The sequence below is a fragment of the Entelurus aequoreus genome, linkage group LG10 (genome assembly GCF_033978785.1).
Source record: "Entelurus aequoreus isolate RoL-2023_Sb linkage group LG10, RoL_Eaeq_v1.1, whole genome shotgun sequence".
Lineage (NCBI taxonomy): Eukaryota > Metazoa > Chordata > Actinopteri > Syngnathiformes > Syngnathidae > Entelurus > Entelurus aequoreus.
This window is the reverse complement of record NC_084740.1, coordinates 65,839,376-65,866,243: the sequence shown is the minus strand read 5'-3', so window position 1 is coordinate 65,866,243 and position 26,868 is coordinate 65,839,376. Positions and strand designations below refer to the sequence as shown.

Genomic DNA, 26,868 nt, shown 5'->3' with positions numbered 1-26,868 from the left:
CAGTTTCTGTTGAAGACTTTCAGTGTCGACCTCAAACTGCACCTTTAAGTGCTGCTTCAGCACTGACACACTCTAGCTCCGCCCCCTACACTCCCCCCTTCACGCTGGTTTTTCAGGTTTCCTCTGCTGGCTCCGCCCCCTAGCTACACTTGTCAGGACATGTTGGCAAGCGACTCCTTACGTCTACGACATCAAGCTGGCGGGTGGTGCTTGCTTCAGGGTGAAGGGTCGCCTGCAGGGCACATGCTAACACTTTTAGCTTCTTAAGCTAACCCGTCCAAACTTTTAAAAGCAGGACTTTGTGTGCTGGAGACTTCTCCTTGACGACGGCTAGGACTTGTGGGAGTCCCACAGGGTCGCCTCATTGAAAGTGAAGAAGCTGCACCTCTTCATGGAATGTCAGAACGTTCTGTGACAAAGTGGCTAGCATGCTAGTAACCGCGCACGCACACACACAAGATGAGGGGACGTGCGTGGCTTTAGCGAAGGACGGCGAAAAGTGACACCAGAGTGATAAGTTGTTGACATTCTTGTCATTTCTGATGTTGACGTCCCGGACATTTTAGCAAGATGCCTGTCAACTCACCTGTCTCACAATGTGGCAGCATCTTTGACACCGCTGTCTCAACTCTGACATGAACCGCTCTCACTATTTTGCAACAGCTAGCCACACTGTGAGCACAAAGGCGAGTGTTGTTGTCATAACGGCGAGTGTTGTTGTCATCAAGGTGAGTGTAATTAAAAAGATGAGTGTTGTTGTCATAAAGTGAGTGTTGTTGTCAAGGCGAGTGTTATTGTCATCAAGGTGAGTGTCGTTGTCATAAAACAAGTGTTGTCATAAAGGCGAGTGTTATCATAACAGTGTTTTTGTCATCACGGTTAGTGTTGTTGTCATCAAGGCGAGTGTTGTCGTCATCAAGGCAATTGTTGTTGTCATCAAGCCGAGTGTTGTTGTCATCAAGTCGAGTGTTGTTGTCATTAAGGTGAGTGTTTTTTTTTGTCAAGGCGAGTGTTGTTGTCATAAAGGTGTGTATTGTTATCATAACTGAGTGTTTTTGTCATCAAGGCGAGTGTGATCAAAAAGACGAGTGTTGTTGTCATAAAGCGAGTGTTGTTGTCATCAAGGCAAATGTTGTTGTCATCAAGGCGAGTGTAATCAAAAAGACGAGTGTTTTTGTCATAAAGCGAGTGTTGTCATCAAGGTGAGTGTTGTCATCAAGGCGAGTGTTGTTGTCATCAAGGTGAGTGTTGTCATCAAGGTGAGTGTTGTCATCAAAGTGAGTGTTGTCATCAAGGCGAGTGTCGTTTTCATAAAGCAAGTGTTGTCATAAAGGCGAGTGTTGTTATCATAACTTCAGTGTTTTTGTCATCAAGGTTAGTGTTGTTGTCATCAAGTCGAGTGTTGTTGTCATTAAGGTGAGTGTTTTTTTTTGTCAAGGCGAGTGTTGTTGTCATAAAGGTGTGTATTGTTATCATAACTGAGTGTTTTTGTCATCAAGGCGAGTGTAATCAAAAAGACGAGTGTTGTTGTCATAAAGCGAGTGTTGTTGTCATCAAGGCAAATGTTGTTGTCCCCAAGGCGAGTGTAATCAAAAAGACGAGTGTTTTTGTCATAAAGCGAGTGTTGTCATCAAGGTGAGTGTTGTCATCAAGGCGAGTGTTGTTGTCATCAAGGTGAGTGTTGTCATCAAGGCGAGTGTTGTCATCAAAGTGAGTGTTGTCATCAAGGCGAGTGTCGTTTTCATAAAGCAAGTGTTGTCATAAAGCGAGTGTTGTCATAAAGCGAGTGTTGTTGTCATAAAGCGAGTGTTGTTGTCATAAAGCGAGTGTTGTCATAACGGCGTATTATCAAGGCAAGTGTTGTTGTCATCAAGCCAAGTGTTGTTGTCATCAAGCCGAGTGTTGTTGTCATCAAGCCGAGTGTTGTTGTCATCAAGCCGAGTTTTTTTTTTGTCAAGGCGAGTGTTGTCATAAAGGCGTGTATTGTTATCATAACTGAGTGTTTTTGTCATCAAGGCGAGTGTTGTTGTCATCAAGGCGAGTGTTGTTGTCATCAAGGCCAGTGTTGTGGTCATGAAGACGAATGTTGTTGTCATAAAGCGAGTGTTGTCATAAAGCGAGTGTTGTTGTCATAAAGCAAGTGTTGTCATAACGGCGTATTATCAAGGCAAGTGTTGTTGTCATCAAGCCAAGTGTTGTTGTCATCAAGCCGAGTGTTGTTGTCATCAAGCCGAGTGTTGTTGTCATCAAGCCGAGTGTTTTTTTTGTCAAGGCGAGTGTTGTCATAAAGGCGTGTATTGTTATCATAACTGAGTGTTTTTGTCATCAAGGCGAGTGTTGTTGTCATCAAGGTGAGTGTACGAGTGTTGTTGTCATCAAGCCGAGTGTTGTTGTCATTAAGGTGAGTGTTTTTTTTGTCAAGGCGAGCGTTGTTGTCATAAAGGCGTGTATTGTTATCATAACCTGAGTGTTTTTGTCATCAAGGCGAGAGTTGTTGTCATCAAGGTGAGTGTTGTCATAACGGCGAGTGTTGTTGTCATCAAGGCAAGTGTACGAGTGTTGTTGTCATCAAGCCGAGTGTTGTCATTAAGGTGAGTGTTTTTTTTGTCAAGGTGAGTGTTGTTGTCATAAAGGTGTGTATTGTTATCATAACTGAGTGTTTTTGTCATCAAGGCGAGTGTTGTGGTCATCAAGGTGAGTGTTGTTGTCATAAAGACGAATGTTGTTGTCATAAAGCGTGTTGTTGTCATAAAGCGAGTGTTGTCATAACGGGGTGTCATCAAGGCGAGTGTTCTTTTCATGAATGGTAAATGGGTTGTACTTGTATAGTGCTTTTCTACCTCCAAGTTACTCAAAGTGCTTTGACACTATTTCCACATTCACACACTGATGGTGGGAGCTGCCATGCAAGGCCCTAACCATGACCCATCAGGAGCAAGGGTGAAGTGTCTTGCTCAAGGACACAACGGAAGTGACAAGGTTGGTAGAAGGTGGGGATTGAACCAGGAATCCTCAGGTTGGTGGCACGGCCACTCTCCCAACCGCACCACACCGTCATAAAGTGAGTGTTGTCATCAAGGCGAGTGTCGTCATAAAGCGAGTTGTCATAAAGACGAATGTTGTTGTCATAAAGAGAGCGTTGTCATAACGGTGAGTGTTGTCATCAAGGCGTGTTGATGTCATAAAGACGAGTGTTGTCATCATCATTAGGGTGAGTGTTGTTGTCATAACGGCGAGTTTGTTGTCATAAAGACAAGTGTTGTCATAAAGCAAGTGTTGTCATAAGGCGAGTGTTGTCATAACGGCGTGTGATCTTGGCGAATGTTGATGTCATAAAGTTGAGTGTTGTTGTCATAAATTAAGGCTGGTGTTGTCATAAAGACTAGTGTTGTTGTCATCATTAAGGTGAGTTTTGTTGTCATAACAGCGAGTGTTGTCATAAGGATGAATGTTGTTGTCATAAAGACGAATGTTGTTGTCATAAAGACGAATGTTGTTGTCATAAAGCGAGTATTGTCATAAAGCGAGTGTTGTCATAAAGCGAGGGTTGTCATAACGGCGTGTCATCAAGGCGAGTGTCGTCATAAAGACGAGTATTGTCATAAAGACGAGTGTTGTCATAAAGACTAGTGTTGTCATAAAGCGAGTTGTTGTCATAAAGACGGATGTTGTTGTCAAAAAGCGAGTGTTGTTGTCATAACGGTTAGTTTTGTCATAACGGCGTGTCATCAAGGCGTGTTGATGTCATAAAGACGAGTGTTGTCATGAAGACGAGTGTTGTCATCATCATTAGGGTGAGTGTTGTTGTGATAACGGCGAGTTTGTTGTCATAAAGCAAGTGTTGTCATAACGGCGTGTGATCTAGGCGAGTGTTGATGTCATAAAGGTGAGTGTTGTCATGAATTAAGGCTGGTGTCATAAAGACGAGTGTTGTTTCATCATTAAGGCGAGTGTTGTTGTCATAAAGACGAATGTTGTTGTCATAAAGCGAGTGTTGTCATAAGGCGAGTGTTGTCATAAAGCGAGGGTTGTCATAAAGCGAGGGTTGTCATAACGGCGTGTCATCAAGGCGAGTGTCGTCATAAAGCGAGTGTTGTTGTCGTAAATCGAGTGTTGTCATAGTGGCGAGTGTTGTCATCAAGGCGAGTGTTGTTGTCATCAAGGCGAGAGTTGTGGTCATCAAGGCAAGTGTTGTCATAAAGACGAGTGTTGTTGTCATTGTTGTTGTCATAAAGCGAGTGTTGTCATAACAGTGTTGTTGTCATAAACTGACTGTTGTCATAAAGGCGAATGTTGTTGTCATCAAGGCGAGTGTTGTCATAATGGTGAGTGTTGTTGTCATCAAAGCGAGTGTTGTTGTCATCAAGGGGAGTGTTGTTGTCATCAAAGCGAGTGTTGTCGTCATCAAAGCGAGTGTTGTCGTCATCAAAGCGAGTGTTGTTGTCATCAAGGTGAGTGTTGTCATAAAGACAAGTGTTGTTGTCATAAAGCAAGTGTTGTCATAACGGCGTGTGATCTAGGCGAGTGTTGATGTCATAAAGGTGAGTGTTGTCATGAATCAAGGCTGGTGTCATAAAGACGAGTGTTGTTTCATCATTAAGGCGAGTGTTGTTGTCATAACAGCGAGTGTTGTTGTCATAAAGACGAATGTTGTTGTCATAAAGCGAGTGTTGTCATAAGGCGAGTGTTGTCATAAATCGAGGGTTGTCATAACGGCGTGTCATCAAGGCGAGTGTCGTCATAAAGCGAGTGTTGTTGTCGTAAATCGAGTGTTGTCATAGTGGCGAGTGTTGTCATCAAGGCGAGTGTTGTTGTCATCAAGGCGAGAGTTGTGGTCATCAAGGCAAGTGTTGTCATAAAGACGAGTGTTGTTGTCATTGTTGTTGTCATAAAGCGAGTGTTGTCATAACAGTGTTGTTGTCATAAACTGACTGTTGTCATAAAGGCGAATGTTGTTGTCATCAAGGCGAGTGTTGTCATAATGGTGAGTGTTGTTGTCATCAAAGCGAGTGTTGTTGTCATCAAGGGGAGTGTTGTCATCAAGGGGAGTGTTGTTGTCATCAAAGCGAGTGTTGTCGTCATCAAAGCGAGTGTTGTCGCCATCAAAGCGAGTGTTGTCATCAAGGTGAGTGTTGTCATAAAGACAAGTGTTGTTGTCATAAAGCAAGTGTTGTCATAACGGCGTGTGATCTAGGCGAGTGTTGATGTCATAAAGGTGAGTGTTGTCATGAATTAAGGCTGGTGTCATAAAGACGAGTGTTGTTTCATCATTAAGGCGAGTGTTGTTGTCATAACAGCGAGTGTTGTTGTCATAAAGACGAATGTTGTTGTCATAAAGCGAGTGTTATCATAAGGCGAGTGTTGTCATAAAGCGAGGGTTGTCATAACGGCGTGTCATCAAGGCGAGTGTCGTCATAAAGCGAGTGTTGTTGTCATAAATCGAGTATTGTCATAGTGGCGAGTGTTGTCATCAAGGCGAGTGTTGTTGTCATCAAGGCGAGAGTTGTGGTCATCAAGGCAAGTGTTGTCATAAAGACGAGTGTTGTTGTCATTGTTGTTGTCATAAAGCGAGTGTTGTCATAACAGTGTTGTTGTCATAAACTGACTGTTGTCATAAAGGCGAATGTTGTTGTCATCAAGGCGAGTGTTGTCATAATGGTGAGTGTTGTTGTCATCAAAGCGAGTGTTGTTGTCATCAAGGGGAGTGTTGTCATCAAGGGGAGTGTTGTTGTCATCAAAGCGAGTGTTGTCGTCATCAAAGCGAGTGTTGTCGCCATCAAAGCGAGTGTTGTCATCAAGGTGAGTGTTGTCATAAAGACAAGTGTTGTTGTCATAAAGCAAGTGTTGTCATAACGGCGTGTGATCTAGGCGAGTGTTGATGTCATAAAGGTGAGTGTTGTCATGAATTAAGGCTGGTGTCATAAAGACGAGTGTTGTTTCATCATTAAGGCGAGTGTTGTTGTCATAACAGCGAGTGTTGTTGTCATAAAGACGAATGTTGTTGTCATAAAGCGAGTGTTATCATAAGGCGAGTGTTGTCATAAAGCGAGGGTTGTCATAACGGCGTGTCATCAAGGCGAGTGTCGTCATAAAGCGAGTGTTGTTGTCATAAATCGAGTATTGTCATAGTGGCGAGTGTTGTCATCAAGGCGAGTGTTGTTGTCATCAAGGCGAGAGTTGTGGTCATCAAGGCAAGTGTTGTCATAAAGACGAGTGTTGTTGTCATTGTTGTTGTCATAAAGCGAGTGTTGTCATAACAGTGTTGTTGTCATAAACTGACTGTTGTCATAAAGGCGAATGTTGTTGTCATCAAGGCGAGTGTTGTCATAATGGTGAGTGTTGTTGTCATCAAAGCGAGTGTTGTTGTCATCAAGGGGAGTGTTGTCATCAAGGGGAGTGTTGTTGTCATCAAAGCGAGTGTTGTCGTCATCAAAGCGAGTGTTGTCGCCATCAAAGCGAGTGTTGTTGTCATCAAGGTGAGTGTTGTCATAAAGACATGTGTGGTTGTCATAAAGACAAATGTTGTCGTAAAGTGAGTGTTGTCATGAAGAGAATGTTTCCATAACGGCGAGTGTTGTCATAAAGCAATTGTTGTCATAAAGCGAGTGTTGTTGTCATTAAGGCGAGTGTTGTCATAAAGACGAGTGTTGTTGTCTTAAAGTGAGTGTTGTCATAAAGACGAGTGTTGTCATAAAGCGATTGTTGTTGTCATAAAGCGAGTGTTGTCATAATGGTGTTGTCATCAACGGCAAGTGTTGTTGTCATAACGGTGAGTGTTGTTGTCATCAAGGCGAGTGTCGTCTCAAAGACGAGTATTTTTGTCATAAAGCGAGTGTTTTTATGACAGCGAATGTTGTCATAAAACGAGTGTTGTTGTCATCAAGGGGAGTGTTGTTGTCATCAAGGCGAGTGTTGTTGTCATAAAGCGAGTGTTGTTGTCATCAAAGCGAGTGTTGTTATAACGGTGAGTGTTGTTGTTGAATAAACGAGTGTTGTTGTCATCAAAGCGAGTGTTGTTATAACGGTGAGTGTTGTTGAATAAACGAGTGTTGTTGTTATTGTCATATAAACGATCTTTGACGGGCATTTTTGGCATTCGTGCCTAAAAGCAACACAGTGGTCCTGTCATACAGATCAGGATCTTTGAGCCCTGCACTTTGATATTATGTGCACATTTATTTCTTTTATGACTGTGACATTGACTTGTTTTGTTTATGACTGTGACTACCACGCAAAATAAAGTGAGGTTGTAAAATGTTTGAAAGTAATACTTTAGATTGACTATAAAGACAATTCAAGAATACAACGTTAATTATCATTATGCACGCAGTCTCACAATTTGGCAGCACACTCAAGTCTCCCACTATTTGGCAGCCACATTTCTGTCTACAAAACAAACAATTAATGACTTATAAATGTTTTTTTTTACCTGACTGGAGGTGCTCTTCGTCGGCGGCGCTCGTCCTCGCCATCGTCCTCACTGGCGCGCACGAGACCGGAACACACGGACGCGCGCGCGCGCACACACTTACACGCACGTGAGCCGGATGACGTAACATTAAGAAACATTTCGTTTTCTTTGTATGTAAAAATCTGGCAAATGAGTGTTGATTTTTATTTTTTCAATCGGAATTAGTTGTTTTTTCATTCAACTGCTCCTGTTTGTCTGACGTCAGCGCAGAAGTAACTTCTTTTTAGGACACGTCCGCGACCAGCGCCTTTAGCGTCACCTAGTGGTCAAACTGAGACAGTGACGACACAGTGCCTGCAGACAGCGCCCTCTGTGGTCATGATGAGGACGTACCTTCAACATTTACTGCTAATATTATTAGATATTTCAAATATCCATCCATCCATTTTCTACCGCTTGTCCCGTTCGGGGTTGTGGGGGGTGCTGGAGCCTATCTCAGCTGCATTCAGGCGGAAGGCGGGGTACACCCTGGACAAGTCGCCACCTCATCGCAGGGCCAACAGATAGACATCATTCACACACTAGGGCCGATTTAGTGTGGCCAATCAAACTATCCCCAGGTGCATGTTTTAACAAATATTTTTAATTATGCTCAATATGTTAAATTATAAATCATTATGTAATCATTATTACCATTAAATGTGTGTTTTTTATTATTACTACAGTTAATAATTATTTTTCTATTATTGTCACAAACAATTGTTTTGTTTGTACCATTATTATTGTATTATTTATCATTACATTGCTATTATTAGCACTAGCATTCTTTTTATTATAACTATTTTTTTAAATATAATTCTTGTGACAACTAAGTTGTTGTTTTTTCTAATCATATATATTAATATAAATAGTGGTACCATCGTTTTAGTTTTAATTTATTATCATTTTGGTGAATATTATAATTAAGTATTAGAAATATAACAACAGTTTTTAATTATGTTTAATATGTTAAAATATAAATAATTATGTAATCGTTATTACCCTTAAAGGTATGATTTTTATCATTACAATTACTTGGGTTTATAACTATTTTTATTATTGTCACAACCACGTTTTGTTTTTAACATCATTATTGTATTATTTATCATTACATTTTACAATTGCTATTATTACCACTAGCATTATTTTTATCATAATTTTTATTAATACAAGTATTGTGACAACCAGGTTGATTTTTTTCTAATCATATATATTAACATAATAAGTGATATTATCGTTTTAATTTTATATATGTATAATTTTTGCTAATATTATTAGATATTACAAATATAATTGTTTTGGATCATGCTTAATGTTAAAATAAAAACAATTATGTAATCATTATCACCATTAAATGTATGATTTGTGTCATAATTACTAGGGTTTATAACTATTTTTATTATTGTCACAGCCATGTTTTGTATTTGCCATCATTATTGTATTATTTATCATTACATTCTACAATTGCTATTATTAGCACTAGCATTATTTTTCATCATAAATCTTTGTTTTCTTATTTTTACTAATACAATTATTGTAACACCCAGGTTATTTTTTTAATCCTATATACTAATATTATTAGTGGTATCATTATCGATTTAATTTTAATTATGTATTATTTTTTATTACTAGTGTTATAATTTTTAATGATTATTTTAATTGCTACTATTATCTATTTTTATTAGTTTGTATTGCTACTGTGTTATTATTAATACTAGTATTATTTTATATCTTTAAAATGTTATTATTTATTGCCACAACTATATTTAGTTTTTACCAACAGTATCGTATCATTTTATTTTATACTAAAATTATATTTATTATACTAAAATTATTTTTTTCATTATTACTCCTATTTTCATTCTTATTAATTAATTAAAACTATTATTGTGACCACCAGATTACATTTTTTTAATTGTATCTATTAATATTGTTAGTGGTATCATTACTCATAACTTTTAATATTGTTATGTGTTCTAATTTATGATTATTTTCATTGCTACTATTATTATTGTTATTATTTGTTATTATTGCTTCTATTCTCTCATTATTTATAGTAGTATTTTTATACAATCGTAGTTATTATTAATACTAAGATTATTTTATACTATTATACTATCATATTTAGTGTTTTACCATCATTATTGTATCATTACATTTTATATTTGCTATTAATTAAAAAAATATTTGTATCATTATTTCTATTATTTATGTTATTATTTGTATTAGTACTATTATTGTGACAACGAATGATTTTTTTTAATCGTATCCATTAATATTGTTAGTGGCGTAATTATTCAGAATTCATATTATTATTTTTAATATTGTTGTATGTGTTATAATTATTTATGATGATTTTCATTGCTACTATTATTATTATTACTGGTAATATAATTTGTTGTGATTGTTTTTCTATTCTCTCGTTATCAATAGTATTATTTTATACCATCATAGTTATTATTCATATAGGATTATTTTATACTATTATAGTTATCATCATTATTATTATTATTATTATTATAGTCCTTATATGGGTGACGCTGTACATCTTGTAAGCGATGAAGGCAGGCGTGAACGATGTGTCCTCGTCCGAACTGCAGCGTGTTTGCACGCAGCGATGAAAGGCAGTGAGAGAGTTAAAAGCGTCGCCGTGGTGATAGCGCAAACAACCCCATGACCTTTGTGTCTCCGCTCAAAGTTGACGCTGGCGCGCACTCAGACAACCCCTAGAGGCCCCGCAGCTGAGTGCCTGTGGTGACCCCAAGGGCCAGACGCTGCGTGACCCCTCTCTCATGTTTATAATTCATACAGAGTACTCATGAGTGTAAGTCACCTTTATCAGTCCAACTCTAGGATGGAGGATTTATAAATACAACTTACCCATTGAGCCCAGTGAATTCTGCCTAGCAACAAGTGTCCAGTGGGTCAAAACTAACATAATGAAGACAAAGAATTGAAGCGTCTTTTTCCTGTTTAAAGGGAATTTACAAATCACATTAATTACAAACCCTTGAGAAAAATGATAGAGTCAGCAGACTTGGAGGATGTTCTTTCAGTTGTTTGATTTTGTAGAAAAAAATGACATAAAACTCTAGTCATTTCAAATAGCAGAAGAAACACTCAAATAAATTGTGGTCGTAACATTTACATTTTTAAATCAAGCAGAGTTTTAAAAAAAAAAAGTGGTGAAAAATCCCCCCGTAAATGTTAATTTTCAACCCGGCATCAGATTTAATCTGTACATTAGTCTGCAATAAAAAGCGGTGTTTGCACCTTGGAGAGCTGTTGCGCCAGGTGGTTCGGCATGAATCATGGCTCCAACACCAGAGACGTCAATTGAAACAAATCTTCAAGGTCAATCATCACGCAATGTTGCAAAAGATGTTGATTGTTCACCGTCTGCCAAAAATCTGAACCAAGTACAAGCAACATGGGAAGGTCGTAAAAGGCAAGTTTACTGGTAGAGCAGGGGTGTCTAAACTATGGCCCTACACACACACACATATATGTGTACACACACACATACACATATACATATATACAGTATATGTATATATGTATGTATATTGAAAATAGAAACAAATGGTCTGAAACAGTAAAAACTGGAGTCACCGTCAGTGTCCGAACTGTAAGAAAGCGCTTTAAGGAAATGGGATTTAAACACAGAAAAGTTAAACGGAGGCCATCATTACCAACCAAACATGAAAAAGAAGATGGACTACGAATGACTGGAAGAAAGTCATATTCAGTGATGAATCGTGAAGGTGATGATGCTGGAACTGTTGGTACCGTTCCAATGAGATTTATGAAGACGACTGCCTGAAGAAAACGAGCAGAAGATATGGACTGCATGTCAGGTACACTGTAAAAAATACGATTTGCAATTGTTGGACTAATTATAGTTTTCAAGTTAGTCAGACTCAGAAATAAGGTTTCACTAGGTTTAACTACCAAAACAGTGTCTGGCCAGCAGTAGTCAAAAGTAGAGAAAACGCAAAAATCTTGTTGCATCATGTTGCCTTAAAAATGTGTGTTTTCTCAACTTTTTTTTTTCACAGTGTAACGGCACTGGAGAGAAGACCGTCTTCAATAAACGCACAACTTCACATTGACATGTCTCTTATTCAATCAATGGGAAGGATGATGACATCACTTTTCAAAAGGATAATGCATCTTGCCACAGAGTAAAAACTGTTCATACGTTCCCGGAAAAAAGATACATAAGGTCTGTGTGGTAGAAATGGAAGAACATGGTCCATGACAAGCAGGGCCGGCCCGTGGCATAGGCCGTATAGGCAAATGCTAAGGGCGCCGTCCATCAGGGGGCGCCACGCCAGTGCCACAAATGTTGGGGGGGAAAAAAAAAAAGAAAAAAAAAGTTGGTACTATTATTTCTAAATACATAAAATAATCACACGTTAATTAAAATGCAAAGTAAAGCCTATTTAATAGAAATATTATTTGTTACAACATTACGATGCCCCTTCCCCCGGCATGTTGCGCCCCCTCCCTTTCCGTTTAATGACTCTTTTTGGACGTCACCACATAAAAAAATCAACACAAGATGTCAAAACGGCCAAAACTGTCAGGTGCCCAGGGAAGAAAAAAGAGAAAAGAAGAGGAGAAACGAGAAAAAGACAGAGGTAGCAGGTAGGTAACGTTAGCCTACATGAAATTATTTGTCTGTTACAGGATGTGATAGTAACCTGGCTTTTTAGCATTAAGCTAATGCTACATGATTCGGCAATTGCTAATCAATAAATAGCTAGTTCTGTTTTAACGTCGGGTTAATATTGTGGAGGGGGCTAAATTGTTATGGAAAATAACAATGCAACGTTAGGTAATTACAGTACTCCCTGGTGTACAGTAATTTGTAAGTCATTCTAGTTAATGCAATATTAAAAAGCACAAATAGAGAACTCTGTAGGATTTTTGTAATATAGTTGTTAAAGTCATACTGGTTTGATATCTTGTTTTGTGCAGTGCCTTATTTATATTGTATTTTTAATTTATTTTATGCAACTTGTTGACATGTTTTATTTTGTGTTTATGTATGTAAAAAATATTGTATTTCATATATTCATTTTTTATTTTTTGTATTCATTTATTTATCCATTTTTTTTTTTTATCTTGTTAACTATTCTGATTGTTATTTTGCTTTCTTTAAGTAAAAAAAAATGTCAAAGACAAAGCTATTCGGTTTCTTGTGAGTATATACACTTCACTGCCGATGTGGGGGGGCGCCACCTAAAATCTTGCCTAGGGCGCCAGATTGGTTAGGGCCGGGCCTGATGACAAGAGTCTCATCTGACCGCAGCAAGTTGGAGCAAGACTAATGAAGAGTTCTGTTTGTCACTCGTTAAGTCCTTGCCTTAAGGACTGCAAGCCAGATGTGGTGCAACAAAGTACTAATGGTGTGTTTTGAATTGAGTTCTTAGATATTTTTTTCAAATGTTTCTAAAAATGAAAATTACTGACTACCACATTTGATTTTCCTGATTTCTTATAGTGATATTACATTTTTTTCCCCGCAAAATTAAACAACATCCTCCAAGTCTGCGGATTCCATCTTTTTTTTTTCTAGGGCGTTGTAGTTGTCACTTTTTTTCCCCTAAATAAATGTGGTTGTGTCGGGTAGACCGTTCTACCTGAGAGAGTGGTCACATGACCTCCTTGTCCCCAGAAGCCCCCCAGTAAAGTCCATGTGCTCAGTCAGTGGTAAATACTCATTACTCCCCAGCAGTTGGAAAAGCATCCCATAATATGCGAGGGTTAATGTCCAGCGTGTGGACATTGCACAAAGCTGCCATACAGCTTGTGTTTAACCTGCTGGCTCGCTGGGTTAGTGAACTCTCACTGTGGACCTTCTGGAGACTTTGGAATTACTAAGTGTTCTTCCAGTCAAATATTGTGCAATTATTTAAAAATAAAAAGTTTTGGGATTTTTTAAACCCAAAAACTGTAATTTTTAAACATAAATGATTGTTTATTTTTGTTTTATTAATTGTACAATTTTTTTAAAATGGTTAATTCATACATTTTTTAAATAGCCTTTTAGTGTCAAAAGTGGGCTGGACCAAGCTGACCTCGGCTGAGAGGCGGGGTCCACTATGGACTGGTCGCCAGTCTAATATTAATGATATTAATTAAGAGTTAAATGTAACTTTTTTATGTATATTGTGTGTGCATATAACACACGAGTGTCCCAGAAGTCTGGACAAAATACATAAGCATTGATGCATGTACATTTTTTGAAGAAATAATACGTATTGTGTGTCTAGAATATATTTAAATACGTTTTTTTCTTTTTAATTTAATTAATCTAAATATTATTGCATACAATATATATTTTTTAATATTTAATTGAAAATATATATTATTTGTATTTTAAGAATCCATTGTTAAAAGTCCAATGACTTTGTATGTGTACAGACTAGGGACACTGGAGAAGAGCCATGTGATCTCTACTAGCCAATCAGTGAAGGACGATGTTGTATCAGCAATGTATCCCATTTACATCATCATGTGTGGATGTGGAATATTGTCCAAGGTTCTTGAATTGCAACAACGTGTGGGTGTTCGTATTGATTGTTCCAGTTCCGTGAGTTACACATTGGAGAAGATGGCAAAAAAACCCCAAAACGACTCAAACACAGACTGTTACATTCGAGCCTGTCTGACTCCGCCCCCGCTGGCGTACCCGTGACTTTGCCGCTTTATAAGTGACTGCTGTGCCCGACAACAAGACACCTTTGATCTGGTCCTGCTCGCCATGAAGCTGCTCGCCAACTTCCTGTGTGTGTTTCTGATCTTGGCCTTGGCGCATGCCGACCAGTAAGTTTGTCTTTTCTGCCGCCCCTTTAAGAGAATTGTGATGTGCTTAACAGTGTCTTTACAGGACCATTCAGATATTTCTAGCTACAACTCCTATGAGGTCTGCCTAGCAACAAATGACTCAGGTCCTTAAAAGTGACTGAAATAAATCATCTTAACCCTAACTTTTCTAGAAGTTTCAAATACATTTACTTCTGTCTGGCTAAATGATTTAACCCATAACTCCAACTCTAATCCTAACATCCAATCCCTATCCCCAACCCAACAAGACTTTTAGAAGTTTCTAGTCCTAGGAGTACTGTTTAGCAACAAGTGTTTTGGGTCCTATAAGTGACAAATTTGATGTGTCTAAATCATCTTAAACATTTCTAGATGTTTCTAGTAGGAATCTTATACAATCTGTCTGGTTAAATGATTACACCCATAACTCCAACTCTAATCCTAACATCAGACCCCTATCCCCAACCCAACAAGACGTTTAGAAGTTTCTAGTCCTAGGAGTTCTGTTTATCAACAAGCGTCTCAGGTCCTGAAGGTGACAAATATGATGTGTCTAAATCCTCTTAACTATTTCTATAAGTTTATAGTAGGAGTCTTATAAATTCTGTCTGGTTAATTGATTTAACTCATAACTCCAACTGTAATCCTAACATCCAAGCCCTATCCCCTAACCCAACAAGACTTTTAGAAGTTTCTAGTCCTAGAAGTTCTGCCAAGCGGTCTCAGGTTCTTAAAAGTGACGAACATGTTTCTAAATCATCTGAACCATTTCTAGATGTTCTAGTACAAATCTTATGAGATCTGTCAGGCTAAGAATTAAACCCATAACTTCAATCCTAATCCTAACCCCTAACTGAACAAGACTTCTCGAGGTTTCTAGTCCGATGAGTTCTGTTTAGCAACAAGTGTCTCTCAAAGAAGCTTCTAGACAAATGTCATGTGTCTAAGCCCTAACCCTGTCCTTAAAAATACTTTCTTCTCTTTGACAGTCATGGGGATCATTCATCAGGTGAGAGCGACTCTTTTCTGTTCTTCATCATCATGTCGTGTTGTTCTCACCACGGCCATGTTGTTGTTCAGACCTCCCAGATCGGTGTGAGGGTCTGGAGATGGACGCCGCGGTGGTGAACGAGGATGGCGTGCCCTACTTTTTCAAAGGTAAGACTCACATTGCTTTGATGGGTTTCTTCTTCTTCTTCTTCTTCTGTGTCAGGAATGATGTTGAAAAAATCCTGAACACATGTTGTATACACTTTTCCAGGTCACTTCTTGTTCAAGGGATTCGACGGCAAGGCGGAGATGTCCAATGAGTCTTTTGCCGAGTTGGACGACGATCACAAAGTGGGACACGTCGATGCCGCTTTCCGCATGCACAATGAGGACAGCCCGGACGAACATGACCGCATATTCTTCTTCCTGGTACCGTCCCCACACCTCGTGTCCGCTCTTTTGCGGTGAACGGGGTGACACAAGGCAGCTAAGCTAAAACGGTCACATGAGACTGAGGTGCTCCAAACCAACCATACGTTAAATTGAACTTGGGGCAGTTAATATGCAGACAATGTCAGGTGACAAAGGGTAGACTGCAAGCTTCAAAACCTGTTTTGTCTTGTGGTCTTTCCATCCAGGACCACAAAGTGTACAGCTACTACGATCACAAGCTGGAGGACGGATACCCCAAGGACATCTCTGAAGTGTTCCCGGGAATCCCTGATCACCTAGAAGCTGCCGTCCAGTGCCCGCATCCAGACTGCGATGAAGATTCTGTCATCTTCTTCAAGGGTTTGTTCCCACTTGTCCTACAAGTCTTAAAAAGATGCCTCACGCTACAAAAACTAACAATCTGATTCGTTAGATTTCGTCTATAGTCGACAATCAGTCAAATCTATGGTTTTGGGGGGAGGGGAGGTTGAGAGAAATGGTGAGGTGGCGACTTGTCCAGGGTGTACCCCGCCTACCGCCCGAATGCAGCTGAGATAGGCTCCAGCACCCCCCACGACCCCAAAAGGGACAAGCGGTAGAAAATGGATGGATGGATGGATGGGTGATATCTAATCATTTACACTGACTGGTCACTAGGTGTCAGTAACGTCACAGGGTTTTGGATTTAACCTCTATACCAGGGGTCCCCAAACTACGGCCCGCGGGTCGGATATATATATCTAATATATATATATCTAATATATATATATATATATATATATACACTACCGTTCAAAAGTTTGGGGTCACATTGAAATGTCCTGATTTTTGAAGGAAAAGCACTGTACTTTTCAATGAAGATAACTTTAAACTAGTCTTAACTTTAAAGAAATACACTCTATACATTGCTAATGTGGTAAATGACTATTCTAGTTGCAAATGTCTGGTTTTTGGTGCAATATCTACATAGGTGTATAGAGGCCCATTTCCAGCAACTATCACTCCAGTGTTCTAATGGTACAATGTGTTTGCTCATTGGCTCAGAAGGCTAATTGATGATTAGAAAACCCTTGTGCAATCATGTTCACACATCTGAAAACAGTTTAGCTCGTTACAGAAGCTACAAAACTGACCTTCCTTTGAGCAGATTGAGTTTCTGGAGCATCACATTTGTGGGGTCAATTAAACGCTCAAAATGGCCAGAAAAAGATAACTTTCATCTGAAACTCGACAGTCTATTCTTGTTCTTAGAAATGAAGGCTATTCCACAAAATTGTTTGGGTGACCCCAAACTTTTAAACGGTAGTATATATATATATATATATATATATATATATATATGTATATATATATATATATATATACACAGCCCGGCCCCCGGCCAAATTGCTTTAAGCCAATGCGGCCCCCGAGTCAAAAAGCTTGGGGACCCCTGCTCTATACGGTGACACTTCCCAAGTTAATTAAAGAAACTTCCATCCATTCTCTACCGCTTGTCCCTTTTGTAAAAGATATACTGTCTTTCATTGAAGTGAACAAAACAGAGATCATTTGCAATGTTTTCCATTTTATAAGTCTTAACCACTCTGATAAAGAAATAAACACGGTAGAGAGCAGATCGATTAGTGAGTTCCGAGGCTGTGGCACAGCGCAGACAAGTAAAAGCCGTAACAAACATTACCTTTGCCATGGGGGAGTTACACCTCCGAGGCACACCCTGTGCCAAAAGGAATCGCCAAATCTTTCACTATTTGAAGACAGCCTTACGAAAAACATTGATGGAGATTGAAAAGACTAGAAAGACATCTTTTCTCCCACAGGACACGACATCTATCACTACCACGTGAAGAGCAAGGCTGTAGACAAGAAAGAGTTTAAGACCATGCCTAACTGCACGTCCGCGTTCCACTATATGGGACACTACTACTGCTTCCACGGGCACATGTTCTCCAAGTTTGACCCAATGACCGGCGAGGTCAACGGCACATATCCGAAGGAGGCAATCGACTTCTTCATGAAGTGCTCCAAGTTTGGTAAGTAAAACGAGTTCTTTGTAAGTCTGGGAGAAGGTTGCAGACTTCAATCTCTGGTCTCCTCTGTCACTGACATATTTGAGCCATTAGTGTCTGTCACTGCTGTCGCTCGCAGGTGACAACAGCGACAACCTGGATCGAGAACGCTGCAGTCGTGTTCACCTGGACGCCATCACGTCTGATGACGCTGGAGACATTTATGCTTTCAGAGGTGAGTTTAGGAAGTACTTAAGGTCCACATTGTCACCCCTAGTGGCCTTTTCTCTTTAGAACTTAGTGTTCTGGTCCCAGATGGGACCCGAATTCCTCAAAAGCAAAGCATGCACCGTGACTAAGTGAGTCTTTCTTGGTCAGGCAATTTTTTCCTAAACACACACTATGAAAATCACACAATGACGGCCGAAACCATCGGGCACGCCTTCAAAGAACTTCAAAACGATGTGGACGCTGTTTTCTCCTACAACAGTCACCTCTACATGATCAAGGTCAGCTGTCCATCAGCTCGTCTGATTGATTTTTGGTCTTTTCCGTGACTGTTTTCTCCTTGCAGGACGACCAAGTGTATGCTTACAAAGTCAGTAACCCACACACCCTCGCAGAGGGTTTCCCCAAACCTATAAAGGAGGAGCTGGGACTGGAGGGTCCGATTGACGCTGCCTTTGTCTGCGAGGACCATCACATCGCACATCTCATTAAAGGTTAGGTTTACTTCACTTGATCATAATTCAGTCCACTGCCAGAATGTCTAGTACATTCTGGTCTATAGTCTCTTCCAGGACTAAAGCTAGTCTTGTTTAGCCCCGTTTGGTTGATTGTTCTCCTTAATGTACCTAGTCTAGTACAGATCTGATAAACTCCTACAGGTTGTTAGCGGTTTCTTACAGACCTTTACCGGGAGTCGACTTAGGTATTCCATGTCAAAGTTGCTCCTGAATCTACTTAACAAGGTTCTTGTCTTGCCTTGCAGGTGAGCACATGTTCGATGTGGAGCTGAATGAAACTCCTCGCGTTGCTACCAACGAGCGTACAATTGGGTTGTTCAAGAAGGTGGACGCCGCCATGTGTGGCCCCAAAGGCGTCAAAGTAGTTGTAGGGAACCACTACTATCAGTTTGACAGCATTGCACTGTTAGTGGGGGCCAAGGCCATTCCAGAACAGCACCGTGTGGCCATGGATCTTTTTGGCTGCGACCACTGAGCCCGTCAGAGAAACGCAACCTTCATCATGATGCAGGCCATCCTGGACTACCCAGATCCGGCTTTAAGCTGATTCTTATTGACAAAAGTGTACTGGAACTAGTCAACTAGTACTAGTACTAGTACTAGTAGTACTAACAACAACAACTACCAACTGAAGGCTGACTTTGTACCCTTTGCTGATGTCAATAAAGATGAGCAAGGACACGTGGCCTCTGTTTTTTTCATCTACAAAACCCAAAACCAGTGAAGTTGGCACGTTGTGTAAATCCATCCATCCATTTTCTACCGGTTGTCCCTTACGTTGTCGCGGGGGGTGCTGGAGCCTATCCCTGGACAAGTCGCCACCTCATCGCAGGGCCAACACAGAGAGACAGACAACATTCACACACTAGGGCCAATTTAGTGTTGCCAATCAACCTATCCCCAGGTGCATGTCTGGGTGGGAGGAAGCCGCAGTCATGGGGAGAACATGCACACTCCACACAGAAAGATCCAGAGCCCAGGATGGAACCCGTATTGTGAGGCACACGTACTAACCCGTGTGCCATTGTGCTTCCCACATTGTGTTAAATGGTAAATAAAAACAGAATACAATGATTTGCTAATCCTTTTCAACCTATATTCAATTGAATAGACTGCAAATACAAGATACTTAACATTCGAACTGGTAAACTTAGTTATTTTTTGCAAATATTACCTCCTTTGGAATTTGATGCCTGCAACATGTTTCAAAAAAGCTGGCACAAGTGGCAAAAAAGACAGAGAAAATTGAGGAATGTTCATCAAACACTTATTTAGAACATCCCACAAGTGAACCGGCTAATTGGGAACAGGTGGGTGCCATGGTTGGGTATAAAAGCAGTTTCCATGAAATGCTCAGTCATTCACAAACAAGGATGGGGCGAGGGTCACCACTTTGTGAACAAATGCCTGAGCAAATTGTTTAAGAACAACTTTTCTCAACCAGCTATTGTAAGGAATTTAGGGATTTCACCATCTACGTTCCGTAATATTATCAAAAAGTTCAGAGAATTTGGAGAAATCACTGCACGTAAGCGGCAATGCCCGTGACCTTGTATCCCTCAGGTGGTACTGCATCAAAAAGCAACATCAGTGTGTAAAGGATATCACCACATGGGTTCAGGAACATTTCAGAAAACCACTGCCATTAACTACAGTTGGTCGCTACATCTGTAAGTGCAAGTTAAAACTACTGTGCAAAGCCAAAGCCATTCATCAACAACACCCAAAAACGCTTCGCTGGGCCTGAGCTCATCTAAGATCAATCAATCAATCAATGTTTATTTATATAGCCCTAAATCACAAGTGTCTCAAAGGGCTGCACAAGCCACAACGACATCCTCGGTACAGAGCCCACATACGGGCAAGGAAAAACTCACCCCAGTGGGACGTCAATGTGAATGACTATGAGAAACCTTGGAGAGGACCGCATAAGTGTGTAACACCCCCCCCCCCCCCCCCCCCCTCTAGGGGATGGACTGATGCAAAGTGGAAAAGTGTTCTGTGGTCTGGCGAGTCCACATTTCAAATTGTTTTTGGAAACTGTGGACGTTGTGTCCTCCAGACCAAAGTGGAAAAGAACCACAGGACTGTTTTAGGCGCAAAGTTGAAAAGCCAGCATCTGTGATTGTATGGGGGTGTATTACTGGCCAAGGTATGGGTAACTTACACATCTGTGAAGGCACCATTAATGCTGAAAGGTACATACAGGTTTTGGAGCAACATATGTTGCCATCCAAGCAAGGTCTTTTTCATGGACGCCCCTGCTTATTTCAGCAAGACAATGCCAAGCCACATTCTGCACGTGTCACAACAGCGTGGCTTTGTAGTAAAAGAGACCCTGTGCCAATTTTTTTGCAATGTGTTGCTGCCATTAAATTATAAGTTAATGATTATTTGCAAAAAATAATATGTTTCTCAGTTCGAACATTAAGTATCTTGTCTTTGTTGTCTATTCAATTGAATATCAGTTGAAAAGGATTTGCAAATCATTGTATTCTGTTTTTATTTACGAATTACACAACATGCCAAACTCACTGGTTTTGGGTTTTGTATCTAAGAAGCCAAAATCAGCCGAGGAATGACACCATAAAAACTTAGGAGACAAACATTTCCTAAAAGCAATAAAGTGCTCCTGCTGTATAGAGCTGGGGTGCCCAAACGTGTTGCCCCTGAGGGCCAAAGTGAAAATGTGCCCATGGTCCAAACAGCCATTTTTACCATGCAACTGCACCAGCCGTGAAGAATGTAGCCTCATAGCGCCATATGTAAATATAAATCATGTGCGTGATTAACATGGAAATGTGTCTTTTATCTCAATTTTTACCCTCAAAACAATCAAAAAAGGTCATTTACTGCAGGTTTTTTCCATTTCCAGGTGTTGTTCTGTCACCAGCTTGTCCTCGCTATTTCATCTGATCGCTTAACCAAGACAAGACAAGACAGATTTGACATGAGGAGGATTTACATTTTGAAGCTTTTAGGTTTTTGTTATAGAACGTGGGCGAAGCATGGCGACCAAGACAATCCTTTTCCATAGGACGTCAAAAAGTCACAACTTTACCGTATAGCGGGGGTCTCTAAAAAAAAAAAAAAAAATCTCTAGATTTTATGATTTGAAAAAACTGGCAGCTCAATCACCAGAATTTTACGGTAAAATGTAGTGTTTTGGAAAAAAAAAGGTAATTACTGTAAATTTAAACTATGACCGTTTTTTACTGTACAATCTATGGCCAGTTTTTTACAGTGCATAAAATAAATTGAAAAACAGTACCACTGTTATTTATACCGCAACATTCTGGCGACTGAGCTGCTACTTTCTTAGCGTTACCTGTTTTTACAGTTTATTACTGTAAATGGAAAAATAGTACCACTGATGATTTTACGGAAATTTTTTGGCGACCAGAGCTGCCGTTTTTTTTTACAGTTAAATCTACTGATTGTGCAGCTTGAAAGAGGCCTGTATGACTATGTATAACATTTCCAATTAAATTTCCCTTTACACTTTAGCAGCCCAAACGAAATGACATTTTTGGTATCCCTGGTAAAAAAGAACTTGGACCACTGTAAACGCATTGGCAGATCCTCGCGTTGACCATAGAAGATTGAGGTCCAAACTTGTGATTTACTTGACTGTGGCGTTCCTCAAGGCACCCCTTTAAGTCCTCTCCTTTATGTCAGTTAAACTTTGTCCTGTAATTTATGTAACTAAGGTGTTGCTGTAGCTTATTTGGCTCAGATGCAGTCAGTCGTCATTTGTTCAATACTAGTGGTGTTCCTCAAGGTTCCATTTTAGGTCTTCTTTTTTTTTTCCATAATTTGGGCTATTCAACTGGTTGAGTTAAAAGAAAACTTGTGAGAGACTCACATTTTTGCAGAAGGTCTTTGAAAATAGCAGACAAATAAATAGACCAAAATCAAATGTATATTTTGGAACATTGTTTCTTAACCATCAGTGGTGGGTTGTCAGGGCCAGCAAGGCCTTCTCTGCTGGCCTAACATAACCAGAAATCCCAATAATAATTAAAGATAAAAGTCATTTTTAATTTACTCTCCCTAAATATCTAAAAGTATCCATATTCTCTTCATATCATATTATGCTCTTTCAGAATTCAGCTAGCTTATGTTGCCATGCTGTACCAAGTCTGCCTTCAGAATCAATTGCCATAGCCAATCAGATCAGGAGTTGTTGTCAGTAAGGCCTTCTAGCTGGCCTCACGTTGAACGTGACATTTACGCGTCCTGTGATTGGATACTCACTGGTTTGAGCCCCGACGGTGCTAAGCAGATCAGCAGAGCGGATGAATTTGAGAACACATACAGTTGATAGACAGTTGTGATAGCCAATCAGATCACAAGTTGTTGACAGTAGCCTGATGTTAACGAGGCTGTGATTGGCAGTGTTGGGTTAGTTACTGAAAACCAGTGACTAGATACAGTTACTAGTTACTTTATTTCAAAAGTAACTCAGTTACTAACTCAGTTACTTTAACCAAAAAGTAATGTGTTACTTTGAAAAGTAACTATTTAGTTACTTATATTTTATTTTTTATTTTTTTAAGGCCCCATTTAATGCCCTTTTAGCCTTCATTTCAGTACTGTTATTGCACTGGAGAATAATACAATCTGTTGATCAACTTGACATGCATTTGCATCACTGAACTCTGCTAAGCAATGTGGTCTACATACAACACACAAAGACAAAGATTTGTTCCAAAGGGCCAATTTGTTTCAGGCCAGAACAAATTGACAAAACTATTTTAATTAGCTGCAACATAACATACATAGGTAACAAACAGCATAATAACAACATAGCTGGTACGGCTGTGAATCTTTGGGTGTCCCACGATTCGATTCAATATCGATTCTTGGGGTCACGATTCGATTCAAAATCTTTTTTTTTTTTTCAATTCAACACGATTCTCGATTCAAAAACAATTTTTTCCCGATTCAAAACGATTTTCTATCCATTCAATACATAGGATTTCAGCAGGATCTACCCCAGTCTGCTGACATGCAAGCATAGTAGTAGATTTTTGTAAAAAGCTTTTATAATTGTAAAGGACAATGTTTTATCAACTGATTGCAATAATGTAAATTTGTGTTAACTATTAAATGAACCAAAAATATGACTTATTTTATCTTTGTGAAAATATTGGACACAGTGTGTTGTCAAGCTTATGAGATGCGATGCAAGTGTAAGCCACTGTGACACTATTGTTCTTTTTATTTATTTTTTATAAATGTCTAATGATAATGTCATTGAGGGATTTTTAATCACTGCTATGTTGAAATTGTAACTAATATTGATACTGTTGTTGATAATATTCATTTTTGTTTCACTACTTTTGGTTTGTTCTGTGTCGTGTTTGTGTCTCCTCTCAATTGCTCTGTTTATTGCAGTTCTGAGTGTTGCTGGGTCGGGTTTGGTTTTGGAATTGGATTGCATTGTTATGGTATTGCTGTGTATTGTTTTGTTGGATTGATTTATTTAAAAAATTAATATATAAAAAAATAACAATTAAAATAGATCTTTTTAAAAATGAGAATCGATTCTGAATCGCACAACGTGAGAATCGCGATTCGAATTCGAATCGATTTTTTCCCACACCCCTAATAGCTGTAAACCAAGGAAGGCACACTACATACATAAAGTTAAAGTTAAGTTAAAGTACCAATGATTGTCACACACACACTAGGTGTGGTGAAATTTGTCCTCTGCATTTGACCCATCCCCTTGATCACCCCCTGGGAGGTGAGGTGAGCAGTGGGCAGCAGTGGGCAGCAGCGGAGCCGCGCCCGGGAATCATTTTTGGTGATTTGGTGAAAGCCTAACCAGGCGTTTTTTTATCTCAAGGAATTCTGAAATAAAATAATGTCTGAAGCCCAGAACACTCTACACATTCCCCCACTTAGTTTAGAGAAAAGGAAAGATTGGCCTGGCCCACGAGCATCCCTCTTTATGTTTGTAAACTTTATAGTCTAAACATTTAGAGCAGACCTGGGCATTCTGCGGCCCGCGGGCCACATCCGGCCCTTTGTACGTCCCTGTCCGGCCCGCGTGAGCCCAATCGTAAATTACAAAAATAATTTTAAAAAGTATCTATTTCGAGTGTGCAATACAACGGTGCTGCTTTTGTTTTGAAAAGCGTTATTTTTATTACTTCCGTGTGGACGTATGCTCGTGCGCGCAGCGGCAATCACAAATTACAAAATAAATTTAAAAAAACATATATGTCGTGCGTGCAATACAACTGTGCTGCTTTTATTTTGAAAAGTGTTATTTATGTGCGTATGTCCTGTGAGTGGAGGCGCACAGCGACGAGTGATGCCCCGTTATCCCCGAGACGCTAAAAAAAAGAAAAATTCATGACGAATGGCGTGTTTTCAACAAGACATGGACTGCACAGGTTGCTGTGTTTAAAGAATATAGTGTAACGACCTGCTGAAGTTGATGTTGTGTTTTTGAGTTGCGGAAATGAGGAGTGAGGATGGACGTGCGCGTGGAAGGAACGAGATAAGTTGAGCAGTGTTAGTATAGGTTGCTCAATAAAAGTTTAAAAAGAGCGTCAGACTTGGTGTGCACTTCTTCTGGACGCTACATTTGGTATCATAAGTAAAACTTTGTGCATACTGCCGCTGCTTAATTGTGTGCGCATACTGCGCTGCTTGTACATGTGCTCAGCCTGCTACGTCATCGGGAGGTACGTGCCATGATGTTTCCTGGCGACTTTGTCAAGATTGAACGGGAGGGGAAGGACACTTAAGGTGCCGGCAGCACTGCAGATGTATGTGTGTATCCCGGACGTGAGAAGCTCGCTGCAAAGAGAGAGAGAGAGAGGGAGGAAGAGAGAGGCAGCGTCTACAGGTGCGGCGCACGCTGTTTGGCATGGGGGAATTCCGCCCTCAATGAAGACTCCCAGGTTTGATGGCAAGGCGAACTCGGAGGCATTTCATCCCACTTCTAACACCGTAGCGTCCAGAAGAAGTGCACACCAAGTCTGACGCTCTTTTTAAATTTTTATTGAGCAACCTATACTAACACAGCTCCTGCTTGGCACTCAGCATCAAGGGTTGGAATTGGGGGTTAAATCACCAAAAATGATTCCCGGGCGCGGCTACGCTGCTGCCCACTGCTCCCCTCACCTCCCAGGGGGTGATCAAGGGGATGGGTCAAATGCAGAGGACAAATTTCACCACACCTAGTGTGTGTGTGACAATCATTGGTACTTTAACTTAACTTTAACTTATCTCGTTCTTTCCACACGCACGTCTATCCTCACTCCTCATTTCCGCAACAGCAACGCTTCCTCCTTCTTCGCCAATCACCTTACAGGCGTGCTACGTTCACAACAAAGAGGATGCAGGATAAAGTGACAGAAATTCAAATTTTTGCAATGTAATATACATCAGGAAGTGTTGTGTAAGAAAGTGTTAAAAATAAAACCATCAAAAGCCATCTGCTTTTGTATAAAGATAAGTTAGGTTAAATGAAAATATTATTATTATTATTATTTATCTTACGGTATATCAAAAATAATTTGAGCAAAATTTAATTGAAATATTGTCGGTGTGGCCCTCCAGCAGTGCTCGGGTTGCTAATGCGGCCCCCGGTAAAAATTAATTGCCCACTCCTGATTTAGACTGATGTGATAATCAAACACTCTAGAAGTCTAGAATGAAAGAGTATATACACTACCGTTCAAAAGTTTGGGGTCACATTGAAATGTCCTTATTTTTGAAGGAAAAGCACTGTACTTTTCAATGAAGATAACTTTAAACTAGTCTTAACTTTAAAGAAATACACTCTATACATTGCTAATGTGGTAAATGATTATTCTAGCTGCAAATGTCTGGTTTTTGGTGCAATATCTACATAGGTGTATAGAGGCCCATTTCCAGCATTTATCACTCCAGTGTTCTAATGGTACAGTGTGTTTGCTCATTGGCTCAGAAGGCTAATTGATGATTAGAAAACCCTTGTGCAATCATGTTCACACATCTGAAAACAGTTTAGCTCGTTACAGAAGCTACAAAACTGACCTTCCTTTGAGCAGATTGAGTTTCTGGAGCATCACATTTGTGGGGTCAATTAAACGCTCAAAATGGCCAGAAAAAGACAACTTTCATCTGAAACACGACAGTCTATTGTTGTTCTTAGAAATGAAGGCTATTCCACAAAATTGTTTGGGTGACCCCAAACTTTTGAACGGTAGTGTAAGAGAATTGACAGAGTGTGTACCTTCAGTGTGCAGTGCCTCGTTAAAATCCAGCCGCTGTTGGAGGTGGAGGTGAAGTGTGTCTCTTTACTAGCTTCGTCGAAGCATGTTGTTTTTGTAGCGGTTTCAGCATATTTGAATTGCTAGGATAGGATCTTTGATCCAAGACACAACTTACATTCAACTAAAAT

At 39.8% G+C, this 26,868-nt stretch overlaps 2 protein-coding genes across 11 annotated transcripts in view; one reads left to right on the top strand and one right to left on the bottom strand.

The window, feature by feature from the left end:
• ankrd50l (ankyrin repeat domain 50-like) overlaps nt 1-26,868 on the bottom strand; it is a 77,578-nt gene that overhangs the window by 6,796 nt on the left and 43,914 nt on the right. For 7 of the 10 annotated variants that reach the window (XM_062061442.1, XM_062061439.1, XM_062061446.1 and 4 more), the window contains one exon: nt 43-232. The exons of 1 other annotated variant lie outside the window; for it this stretch is intronic. The gene's annotated coding sequence lies outside the window, so the exon portion shown is untranslated. Of the gene's footprint in view, nt 1-42; nt 233-7,429; nt 7,606-26,868 lie in introns of those variants that run through there. 2 more of the 10 variants (XM_062061449.1, XM_062061448.1) reach the window with 2 other exon arrangements.
• Nucleotides 14,146-19,140, top strand: hpxa (hemopexin a). The gene is made up of 10 exons (XM_062061450.1): nt 14,146-14,284; nt 15,274-15,293; nt 15,365-15,442; nt 15,546-15,703; nt 15,913-16,066; nt 17,527-17,739; nt 17,855-17,950; nt 18,094-18,224; nt 18,290-18,437; nt 18,707-19,140. The coding sequence occupies exons 1-10, from the start codon at nt 14,223-14,225 to the stop codon at nt 18,934-18,936; spliced, it is 1,290 nt and encodes a 429-aa protein (XP_061917434.1). The 5' UTR covers nt 14,146-14,222; the 3' UTR covers nt 18,937-19,140.